General features: G+C 51.5%; 1 protein-coding gene across 1 annotated transcript in view; it reads left to right on the plus strand.

Annotated features, from left to right (window-relative positions):
• Positions 1-2351: 2351 nt before the first annotated feature.
• Positions 2352-12055, plus strand: part of Clptm1 (CLPTM1 regulator of GABA type A receptor forward trafficking) — a 30454-nt gene continuing 20750 nt past the window's right edge. Inside the window, exons 1-2 of the mRNA XM_055615435.1 lie at positions 2352-2445; positions 9874-9986. Of these exons, the coding sequence (XP_055471410.1) occupies positions 2374-2445; positions 9874-9986 (185 nt within the window). The 5' untranslated portion in view covers positions 2352-2373. The remainder of the gene's footprint in view (positions 2446-9873; positions 9987-12055) is intronic.

Raw genomic sequence — 12055 nt, forward strand, 5'->3', positions numbered from 1 at the left:
TTCTTTCTTTCTTTCTTTCTTTCTTTCTTTCTTTCTTTCTTTCTTTCCCCTATGAGTACACCAGCAAAGGGCAACAGATCCTTTTATAGATGGTTATGAACCACCACGTGGTTGCTGGGGATTGAACTCAGGACCTGTGGAAGAGCAGCCATTGTTCTTAACCACTGAGCCGACTATCCAACCCTATCCATGTATTTTTTAGTGGTTTCCTCTTGCCATTGTGGTGACCCTCAGGTAAGTCACCCAGAGAACTTGGTTCTTTGATTGAATAATGATTCCCTAAGTCAGTGCTAGGGACACATTAGTGACCACAGTAGTCCTGGGTCTGGACTGTGCAATGGATGTAGACACACTCAGTAGGGGGAATTTTGACACTCTGTGTAGCCCTGGATAGTTCTGAAACTCTCTCTGTAGATGGGGCTGGCCTTGAACTCAGAGATCCGCCTGCCTCTGCCTCTTGAGTGCTGGGATTAAAGGTGTGCTCCATCAGCACCAGGCTCAGATCTACCTTCCTTTATTTCTTCTTTTTTTTGTCTAGACAGGGTCTTTTGTAACTCAGACTGACCTAGAATGTGCTACACAGAAAAATAATACAGACTTTACCTGGAACTCGCTCTGTAGCTCAGGCTGGCCTCAAACTGAGATCTGCCTGCCTCAGCCTCCTAAGTGCTGGGATTTAGGTGTGCACCACCACCCTGATAATTTATCTTTATGTGCATTGGCATTTTGCCTGCATGTATGTCTGTGTGAGGGTGTCAGATTCCCGGTACTAGAGTTCTAGGCCTAGATGGTGTGAGCTGCCATGTGGGTGCTTGGAATGGAACCTGGGTCCTCTGAAAGAACAGTCAGTGCTCTTTAGCACTGAGTCATCTCTCCAGGCCCTTAAAGATGTTTTAGTTGGAGCTGTGTAGATGGCTCAGCTGCTCTTTCAGAGCACCTGCGGTTCACTTCCACCCACAGGGCCATTCTCAACAGTAACTCCAGTGCCAGGGGCCTGGCGCCCTCTTCTGGCTTTCAAAAGCACCAGGCGCATACATGGTGCACATCTGTAAGAGAATAATGGATCTAATAATGAATGTAATTTTTTAAAGACTGTTTTAGTGGGTCTATAGCTGGTCTCAGCAACTAAGCAAGTGGCCTTGCTTCTACAGGACAACTGCTCAGTTCCCAGCCCTTCCGTTGTGCAGCTCACAACTGCTTATTGAAACAGGTAGCTAAGGCCGGCCTAGAACTCAAGAGATCCACCTGTTTCTGCCTTCCTAGTGCTGGGACTAAAGTTAAGCGCCACACACCCAGTCCTTGATTGTGGTCTAAAAAACCTTAGAGAGATTTTGTACTTAATATAAAATCATGGTTTCTAGTTTAAATGTCCTGGGACATAAACTGTAACCTCAGCTAGCAGTCAGGAGGCTAAGGCTGGAAGACGCGTAAGTCCTATGCCTGCCGCAGCCATTGCTTCATTTCCAAACCGTCTCATTTCCCTTTACCCATTAAAACGAACAAACGAAAAAGAACATCGGGAGGGTTATTAAGCTCATATGGTTCATGTCTGTATCCCCAGTGCTCCAGAGGCTGAGGCAGGAGGATCACGAGTTGAGGCCAGCCTGGAGATCCTGGGTTTTGTTTGTTGGTTTTTCGAGATTGGGTTTCTCGGTGTAGCCCTGCCTGGCCTCGAACTCAGAGCGACCCGCCTGCTTCTGTCTCCCAGCACCCGCTGCCGAGGTCTGCTGGAAGGCAGACCTCCCCTATGGAAAACTTGAGTGCTAAACTACACTGCCTGAAAGTGGCAAGGGTGCCATTCCCAGCCCTTACAGAGATGCACCGAGAGACCACAACCTCTGGGGAATGATGGCGGAAGCTTAAACTAAGGAACACTGATCACAAGCGAAAGGCGCAAGGCCATGACCACCCCAGGGAGCCTGAGAAGGGCGGCCCGAAGAGGGGCCTTCCGCTCAGGAGGGGCGTGCCTCCAGCGGGACGCTCGGAATAACTACGGTGGCCGGAGAAGCTCAGGAGACGGCGAGCCGAAGCGGGGCAGAACTGCGTGGAACGACCGTACAAGTCCGAGGGAACCGGCCAACTTGGATGGGCGTTAAAAAGCAGAACCTGCGAAAAGCGCATTTTAGACTGGACGGCCCGAGCGCTCGGAGGAGCCACTTCCCGCTAGATGAACGACAAACAGCCTGCGCTGGAGAAGGGCGGAAGCGGAGTACGGTGGCCGGCTCGCGCCCTCTAGAGGGCGTGGCCTGAGGCGCTCCGTTCGGCTAGGGTAGCCTGGCGGGGCGGGCCAAGTGTGAAATCTCGCGCGATCGCGCTGGCGCCGTCGGGGACGGGGCGGGGCTGGCGGCGGGGGCGGGGACCCGGAGCGGGAAGATGGCGGCGGCGCAGGAGGCGGACGGGGCCGGCAGCGCCGTGGTGGCGGCCGGGGGAGGCAGCTCTGGTCAGGTACGGAGGCCGAGAGGTGCCTGAGGGAACTCTCCCCCAGCGGGGGTCACGCCCGCTGGGAGTGTCCTGTCGTTTTTGGAGGAATCGTGTGCACCGGGGCCTCCATGCCCCAGAGGGACCTTGACTATTGGGCCCAGGCGGCGCCCGGCCGCCCAGGAGGCCGGACGGTGGCGGGAACCCGGCCCTGTTGCGCGCCAGGTCTCCTGCAGGCTCGCGCCGGGCGTCCAGCAGAGTCTTGCTCGAGCTGAGGAGAGAGTGGCACGGAGGGGCGCTGACTTGTAATCCCGGGCGTCCTACGTTCCCAACTGTGCGATTCCAGGCTCCACGCTCCAGTGCCATTCCTAGAGAGGTCTGGTGTTCCGGGTCGGCTCCGCAGTGCTCGAGATAGGAGGCAGTGGTGGGTTAGTTGGGAGTTTTCTAGCTCCGGGGAAATACGGTTATTATGGTGGGTAAAGGGCCTGGGCTGCGGAGGCCGACAGACCCATTTTACAGACAGGGATCCGAGGGACAGCAAGACGAAGGTGCCTTTAGAAGGTCACGCAGGTTAACTTTAAAATCCGCTCCGTGAGAAAGCTGGCTGTGGGTAGTCTGGACTGAGATGGGCGCTTCTAGCCTAAACTGATCAAATAGGGAAATTGGTCCGGATGCATTTGCCTTCTAACCCATTACCACCCCAGACTACACTGAGACTTGAGAGCATACCAGTTCACTTGGCACCGTGCAGACTTCTGGGGGAATTGATGGAGTGACAGCAAGGTGCTGCCGACCCACCCACTGGGATGCCACTGACGTGTAGGAGGCAGCTCAGGGAGTACCGACCGGGAGGGGTGCATGGAGCTGACTGGCTGTGGCCTTGGACAAGTCTCTTTCTTTGGGTCTTATTTCCCCCGTGGTTAATGGAGGAGCTGGGTGGGAGGGCCAGCCTTTCTGGCTGTTAAACATGGCTCCAACCATTTTTCTGCAGCAGTCAGGGGAGTGGGCGAGGAGACTGTAGTGTCAACAGACTAGGATAGTGTCGGAAGTCTAGGGTGATGAGCAGCAGGATCTCAAAGGCCTCACCTGGGGAAAGATACCAGGCTGAAGTGGTGAGGTGTGGAGCCCAGCATATCTGGACTGAGTCTTTCTGGCATTTCCAACCAGACCTGGGGTGCAGGCAGCTTAGGAAATTGTTGGCTTGTCCTTGCTGGAGTGAGTACACCGGCTGGGAGGCAGGGACTTCTGGTCTCCCTGATTTGTAGTCCTAGCTCCTGTAAATTTCTGTTGCTTACTGGGTGTGCTTGGCACGAGAGACCAAGACTTACAATGTGTTGAACTTCCAGACACATGTGGAGCCTCTCTGATTCCCATCTCTGCTCTAAATCTTTTGTTTGTGACTTGTGACCCTTCTGCTTCAGTGTCCCAGGTGCTGGCAAGGCAGGCATATGGCACTAACCTAGCTCATGCATGAAAAGTTTTAATGCTCATCCTTTGGCCTTCAGGATAAAGTACACTTTTTTGTTTTGTTTTGTTTTTGAGCAGATCAAGACCTGCCACAAACTGTTTTATGTAGACTAGACTGGGCTTTCTTTCTTCGTTCTTTTTAATTTTTGAAACAGTCCTACTGTGTAGCCCTGGCTGGTCTGGCACTCATATAGAATGCCTGCCTATGTCTCTCAGGTGCTGGAATTACAGGTGTACCCAGTCTTAAACTTTTTTGTTTGGTTGGTTTGGTTTTTGTTTTGTTTTTCAAAACAGGGTTTCACTGTATAGTTCTGGAACTCATTCTGTAGACCAGGCTTGCCTCAAACGCAGAGATCTGACTGCTTCTGCTAGGCTTTCTAATACCCTTGGTGTTAGACATTTTGAGTTGGCAGATTCTTCAAAGTGGGGCTGCCCTGTGCCCCTGAGGGTGCTTGGCACTGCCACTGGTGTTTGTAGGATGTGTCAGTACTACGAATGCCCCTTCCTGGTTTGACAACTAGAAATATCTCTGGAAGTTTCTAAATGTTTTTGGGATGAAGACAAGGACGATGGAGGCAGAGTCACCTTTGCTGGAGAGTCATTGTCATCTGCTATGAACCTCATCTCCTAGAGTGCTTGTAGTCTCTTTCCTTGTAGTGTTTGCCTGTTTCTCTCTCTTGGGTCTTCATGTCTATTCTCTCACACAGTCCTCAGGAACATCCACTGAGGAGCCGGAAAGACAGATATAATGCAAGGCGTGTGCAAGATCACAGGAGGTTGGGCCATTTTGTTTGTTTGTTTTCTTGATGTCAAGAGTCTCACCATGTAACCCAGGCTGGCTCCAATTTCAGTTCCTTCTGCCTCAGCTTCCTGACATGAGCCAGCATACACTACTACCTGGATGATTTTTTTCTAGCCCTCCGCTCACAGAGTTTCTTTCCCTAAGAAAGAAGTCCTCTCGGACTAGGTCAGCTGTGCCCCTGGCTCCCTATGGGCTCTGCTGGTCCAGCCTGCCCGTTCTGTTGTTGTGACTGTCTCCTGCACTGGACTTTCGGTCAGTACTGTCTCACTAGCCCCCTCAGCTCTGGGCTGGACAGAGGAGATGATAACTTGGGGGAAGTACTTTTCTGTTTGTGTTTTTGAGACAGGGTTTCACTGTGAACCTTGCTGACCTGGACTCACTTTGTAAACCAGGCTGGTGGAGAACTCACAGAGATCCGCCTGCTTCTGCCTCCCAGAGCACTATGATTACAGGCGTGCACCACTGAGCCTGGCTGGGGGCCAGGGGAGTACGTTTTTTGTTTTGTTTTATTAATTGTATAGGCAGTGACACCCAGGATTCCTGCATGCCTAGCTTGCCCTTTGCACCGAGCTGCACCCCTAGCCATCCCTGGCAGGTGCTCTGTACTGACTCACCCCCACAGCAGTGAATAGGTGTTGAACCAGAGGCCAGGCCAGGATAGAGTCTGAGGTAGTCCTGGTGCATCTGAGCAGTCCTTGAGTACATGGTGTTGTATTTGGTCATAGCTGCTTGCCAGAGTGGTGGATGTTCCTGGAGGGGGTCTTCAAGATCAGGCATACTGAGCCAAGAGCAGGCAGGAGCCCTGCTGTGTTGGACCTCCTGTGCCCAGTAAGAGGTGGGGAAGCATGCATAGGGACTTGGTAACAAAAATATACCTGACCGTAGATGGCAGAGACTTGGACAGATATGTAGTTGTCATGTGTAGGGAGTGAGTGATGGGTAGGTGGAAGACATCTCAGAGGAGGTGGCACTTTATCGAAGACCTGGAGGAGGGAAGGAGGGAGTCAGAACCATGTAAAGGAAAGACCACCGAAATAATGGGGCTTGTCTGTGGAACGCCCCTGAGGTGGAAGATAGCTGGTGTGAGGAGGGGCCTTAGATGGGCTAATTATTGTAGCCAAAGAGGTAACTGGATAGAGAAGAGTGAAGGTGTGCGTGCCAGGCTGTGGTGGGGACTTGGCCTTGACTCTGAGGGCAAGGGGAGTCTCTTTGTTGAAGTTAATGTAGATACTTTCACGTTTGTCTCATGTCAGTGTGGAGTGCAGTAGCTTGTGGTGCATTCTGTAATGTGAGTCTACAGTTTGGGATCAGCAAATTTGTCCCTGGGGGCTGGTTTCAGGATTCCCTCAGTTTCAAAATCTCGGATGCCCAGGTCCCTCTTATAGACTGTTTGCATGTAACCTGCACGCCTCACTTCCTATGCCTAGTGGGGTGCAATACTGCGGAAGTTGCTGTGGTGGTAGCGTACATGTGCAGGAAGAAGCAGTGTTCTTTTGTTTGGTTTTGTTTTTGTTTGGTTGGTTTTGTTTCAGATGATTTATGTATATGAGTATTTTGCATACATGTATATATGTGCACTACATGTTTGCCTGATGCCTTGGAATGGGATATAGATGGTTTGAGCCATTGTGTGTGTGCTGGGAACCAAACTCTGGTCCTCTGCAAGAGCAGCAAGTGCTCATAATTGCTCAGCCATCTGTCTAGCCTTGTTCACTGGTGTTTGTTTGTTTTGAGACAGGGTCCCATATAGCTCTTGATGCCCTGGAACTCACTCTGTAGAATAGGCTGGCCTTGAACTCACAGAGATCCAGCTGCTTCTGTCTCCCAAATGCTGAGATTAAAGGCGTGGGCTACCAACAGCTTTATTGTGTTTTGTAGAGACAGGATCTCACCAACCTAGGCTGTCCTCAAACTGAAGGCAGCCCTCCTGCCTTTTCTTCAACCAGTTGGTATCACAGGTGTGCACTGCCACATCTGGCTCAGATGCAGTTGAAGATACTGGAGTCGGGGAGGCTCTCGAGATGGACCAGTAGATACAGCAGTGGCCAGACAAGCCTGACAAGCCGAATTTGGTTCCTGGAGCCTACATAAGGTTGAGGGAGAACTATGTGGAGTTCTCAGAATTCCACACACATGATGGAGCACACACCTTCATACACATGTACACAGTAATAATAATTGTGTATTTATTTATTTGAGACAGGGTCTCTGTGTGTAGCCCTGACTGACCCAGAACTGGACATGTAGACCAGGTTGGCCTCAGACCCACAGAGATCTGCCGTGTCTGCCTCCCAAATGTTGGGGTTGCAGGAGTGGGTCATCACGTCAGCTTCTAAACATTTTTTCTCAGGGGCTGGAGGGCTGGTTCAGCTGCACTGAACTGTGCTGCTCTTGTAGGAGACTATAGTTCAGTGTTCACTACCTGCATCGGGCAGTTCACAAGTAGCTACTTGTCAACTCCAGCTCAGGGGCTCCCCAGCCTCTTCTGGCCTCCAGGGGCACATGTACTCAAATGTATATGCCTGCACACAATTAAAACAAAACAAAAAGGCTGGGCAGCGGTGGCTCACACCTTTAATCCCAGCACTTGATGGGCAGTGGCAGGAGGATATCTGTGAGTTTGAGGCTAGCCTGGTCTGTATAGAGAGTTCCAAGACAGCCAGGGCTACCTGTCTCAAAAAACACAAAAACCAGACAAGTTGTGTAGTAATAGATAGGTAGATAGATAAAATCTTTGGATGGCGTAGCAGTTAGGAGCACCAGCTGCTCTTCCAAAGGACCCAGATTTGATTCCCAGCACCCACATGGAGGTTCATAACCCTCTATGAGACCAACCCTGGGGTTGGTCTGCTTGTCTGTGGGAGGCTTAGCAGCTGGACCACCTGGGAGCTGATAGGTGTGACCTCAAAGCCTGGCCTGGCCCTGCCTCTGTTCTTGACTCTGAATCGACCCAGACTTGCTAGAAACCTGAGTTCTAACCGCAGACTCCTCAGAATAAGGACCTTGTGGCTGGACAGGTCTCCTGGCCCTCATCCTTTTCCCTGCCTTTAAAACACCCTTCCCTGGGTGTTCTCTGTCACAGACGGAGAGACCACTGAGGTGTCAGCCCAGTCCGTGTGGGTTCCTACCTTATGTCCCAGGGGCTGTCACCTTCGCTTGATTTCTCCAGAGCTTATTTCTGTTAGTCTTATTTACTTATTTTAGGAAGAACACTGAGTATAGCACAAGAAGGGCTGGGCAGTGACTGGGATACTGCCTCTATGTTTATCTTAAAAAAAAAATGCAGATAGAGCCCGGTGTGGTGGCCCATGCTTTTAGTCTCAGCACTTGGGAGGCAGAGGGAGGTGGATCTTTGTGAGTTCAAGGCCAGCCTGGTCTACAGAGCAAGTTCCAAGATAGCCAGGGCTACACAGAAAAACCCTGTCTCCAAAAACCAAAAAGGAAAAAAAAATCTGACAGATAGCTAGAGGATAGTTTAATAGTCCTGAGCTTAGTGGCTGCCACCTAGCTCGGCCTGGCACACAGTAGGGATGCAGAGCAGTCCTGGGAACCCACGGAGGAGAGCATTTCTGTTGACGTTGTACCTGTGTTTGCCCAAGCCTGTCCTCAAGGTAGAAGGGTGACATGCCTAATGACATGCCTAAGGTGTCTCAGACAAGATCCATGGAGGAAGAACTGCAGCTGAGGTCCTCTGGACCCCAAAGTGCCCCCTGCCTGCCACCTGAGTGCTGTCCTGTGCTCTTGCTGGAAATGAGGACCAGAGATAAGTGACATGTGCCCTGCTCCAGGTTGTTCTGTTCCCTGCTGTGAGGTGGTGAGGAAAGATGTGCAGGACTGGAGTTCAGGGTCCTGGGGGGAGAGGACTGAGCAGCAGATCCTGGGGACAGTGGGTGTGGATGGCCCAGACACAGGGAGGCACTGTATGAGCTGACTCCACAAGTGTGCATCAGCTGCAGATTCTCCATGATGCCCGCGGTAGCGTGAGTCCTTCCCGCCCTTTTAAAAAAGATTTATTTTATGTATGTGGGGCTTTCCCTGCATGTATGTATGTGCATTACATGCATGTCTAGTGCCTATGGAGGTCAGAAAAGGGTATTGGATTCCCTGGAGCTGGAGTTTGTCAGCCACCATGTAGGTGGTGGGAACTAAACCTGGGTCCTCAGGAAGAGCAGCCCGTGCTCTGAACTTCTGAGCCATCTCTCCAGCCCCTAGGTCCTACCTTCTGAAGGCTGGTGGGATGGGACAGCTTGTGGGAGAGGCTAGCATAGGACTGGGGACCCTGCAGTGTCCAAAGAGAGGCTTCCAAAATGGCCCTGCCCTGAACTCTGTCTCACCTGGCTATCAGGGTGTCTCTGCTTCTGAGAGAAAGAGTTCTTGTTTTGTTTTGAGACAGCCTAGGTTGACTTTGAACTCTTGAGTGTCCTGCTTTCACCTCTCAGGTGCTGAGATTACAGTTATGTGCACTCTGCCTGGAGGGAGATGCTTCTTTCCATGGCATCCCCACCTGCTCTCTTCTTGGCATCTTGCTCCTAAGTAACATAGACAAGTGTCTTAACCTCTTTGAGCTTTGTTTGCCCAGTTGCAGAGCACAGCTACTCAGAGGTTGGAGTCAGGAGGGGTGCACAGGATGGATGTTTGTATACCAGCTCTCAGCAGCAAGGTTCTGTGCCAGTCTGTCAGTCTCTCTGCTGGACTGCTGCCACCAGAGAGCTTGAGATGAGGGATTGGGGCTCTTCCGCCCAGGGGAGGACCTTGTGGATCAGCACAGCTTTCTATGATAGCCACCTCTCTTAAAGCCAGCTGCAGAGCCCTGGGACAGCCCTCCATGGACAATGCTTAGCTCGTGCTGTCGGACTATCCCTCAACTGCTGGCTGCGCTGCTCATTCCCTGTCCCAGTGTACTGTGATTTACCTCTTAGCATCTGAGGCCAGGTCTGGCCACAGTTTCCCTCTGAGCGCTTACTTCTCAGTGCGCTCAGTTTGGGCCGATGCTGGTAGACAGGTCCCCACAGACTGGACGGCCACTCAGGACCGGTCCCAATGCAGGTATCCTTGGGAAGCCTGTCCTGCCTGGGCACTCCTGGATGTGCCTTTCCTGAAGATTGACAAAGCCTCTGTGTGCTCAGCCTCTGAAACTTGGGTACCCATATCAACCCCCTCACCCTACGCACTGTTCCTCCCTACAGGTGACCAGCAATGGCAGCATTGGGAGGGACACGCCAGCCGAGACCCAGCCTCAGAACCCCCCACCCCAGCCAGCCCCCAACGCCTGGCAGGTCATCAAAGGCGTGCTGTTCAGGTGAGCAGGTGGGCTTGGGCCTAGGGAGAGAGAGCAGTGACCAGGGATAGCACATCACTGCATAGGTGGGGGCTGCACCCACAGAGGCCTCAGGACCTGTGTGCCCAGAGAAGGTCCTTGTGGCTAAGACGCAGCCACTTACAGGCTTGCATAGTCTCGCTGTAGTTGCTGCTTTCTTTATGGTGGTTGCTGAGCCCCCGGGAGCACTCCCGGAGATGTTTTTCTTTTTGTTTTGTTCTTTGAGGCAGGGGTTTTCTATTATGTAGCTCTCGTCCTGACACTCACTTTGTAGACCAGCCTGGCCTTGAACCCACAGAGATCTGCCGACCTCTGCCTTCCGAGTGCTGTGATAAAATGCCCTCTTTTTGAGCCACACCTCTAGACCATTACTTCAAGGCAGGTTCTCACTAAGCTGCCAGGCTGGATTGAACTTGCTATGTAAACTGTCTATTTATCTAATGTGTATTGGTGTTTGCCTTGATGTAGGTCTATGTGATGGTGTTGGATCCCCTGGAACTGGAGTTACAGACAGTTGTGAGCTGCCATGTGGGAGCTGGAAATTGAACCTGGGTCCTTTGGAAGTGTAGCCAGTACTTTTAACCACAGAGCTCTCTCTCCAGCCCTGGCCTAGCGCATTTTTATTATGTTGACTTATTAATTTTATGGGGCTTAGAAAGGTGTGTACAGCTCTCTCCTGCCTCACCCAAAGGCTGTCGCTGTGACCCCTCCCCTCCGTTAATAAAACCTCCTGTGGTGGGGGCGAAGCAGAAAGGTGTGTACATGACAAGGTGCATATGGGGGGTCAGAGAACAACCTGGGGAGTCAGTTCTTCTACCATGCATGTGGGTCCTGGGGATCAAACTCAGCTTCACGGTACACACCTTCACCCTCTGAGCTGTCTCACTGGCCCAAGTCCTTGAACCTTCATCCTCCTACCTCAGCTACCCAAATGCTGAGGTGACAGGCCCGAAGCACAAAGTCTAGCTGAAAGCCCACTCGGTATCCTGGGAAATGGAGTCCCACCAGGCATTGGAAGGGGAGAAGGTTTTATAGAGGTGATTAGAGAATCTGCCTTAGTAGATGTTTCCTTGAACTTGGGAGTTATCTGTGCCCTTCTACAACAGACTGTACCGTGTAGCTGCTGAGCATGTGCACAATGGAATGATACCCCCTTTGTAGGACATGTGTGTACCCTCTATTGGCAGTGGCCGGTAAATAGGCCTTACACTAACAACAACAAATATAGGTGTTGTGTGCTGTTTAGAAATAGTCTCGCTGTGTAGCCTCTGCTGGCCTGGAACTTGCTTGCAGTGGTCTTCCTGGCTCACAGGACCCTCATTGAGACCCCCAGCGTATTTAGGGGCTAACCACAGTACAAGCTTATCCTTATTCAGTGTAACTGCAGGAGTTTGTTGTTTGAAACAGGGTCTCACTTTCTAGTCCAGCTTTCAAACATGGCCACCCTCCTGCCCCAGCCAGGATTGCAGGGGTGAGCTACCAGGTCTAGCAGATGCATTTAATGTTTGCAGATATGAGGAGCAACATTTTGTCTAAAGTAGAGGATGGCTAACAATTTGAGGGGAGCCAGTGAGCGCAGTTAATACACAGGAACATCACCCTTTGCCAACATTTCATTAAAGGCACATACCACCTCACCTAGCTGTTTTTGTTTTTGTCTTTTTTGTAGGAAGGTGAGGCAGGGTTTCTCTGTGTAGCCCTGGCTGTCCTGGAACATGCTCTGTAGACCAGGCTGGCCTTGACCTCAGTGGTCTGCCTGCCTCTGCCTCCTGAGTTCTGGATTAAAGAGGTGTGCCAGCCACCACTGCTCGGCCCATTTTTAATTTTAAATGTGTCTGTCTGTCTGTGAGTATGTACGTGTAAGTATGTCAGATCTTTTGGGGCTCGAGTTACCAGCAGTTGTTAGCTGCTGCCTGGGAGCTGGGAATTGAAATCTGGTCTCCTGCAAGAGCAGTAGGAACTCTGAAGTGTTGAGCTATCTCTCTAGCCCCCACAATATTTTCTTTCCTTCCTTCCTTCCTTCCTTCCTTCCTTCCTTCCTTCCTTCCTTC

The sequence above is a fragment of the Psammomys obesus genome, unplaced genomic scaffold, assembly GCF_907164565.1.
Source record: "Psammomys obesus unplaced genomic scaffold, mPsaObe1.curated_primary_1811, whole genome shotgun sequence".
Lineage (NCBI taxonomy): Eukaryota > Metazoa > Chordata > Mammalia > Rodentia > Muridae > Psammomys > Psammomys obesus.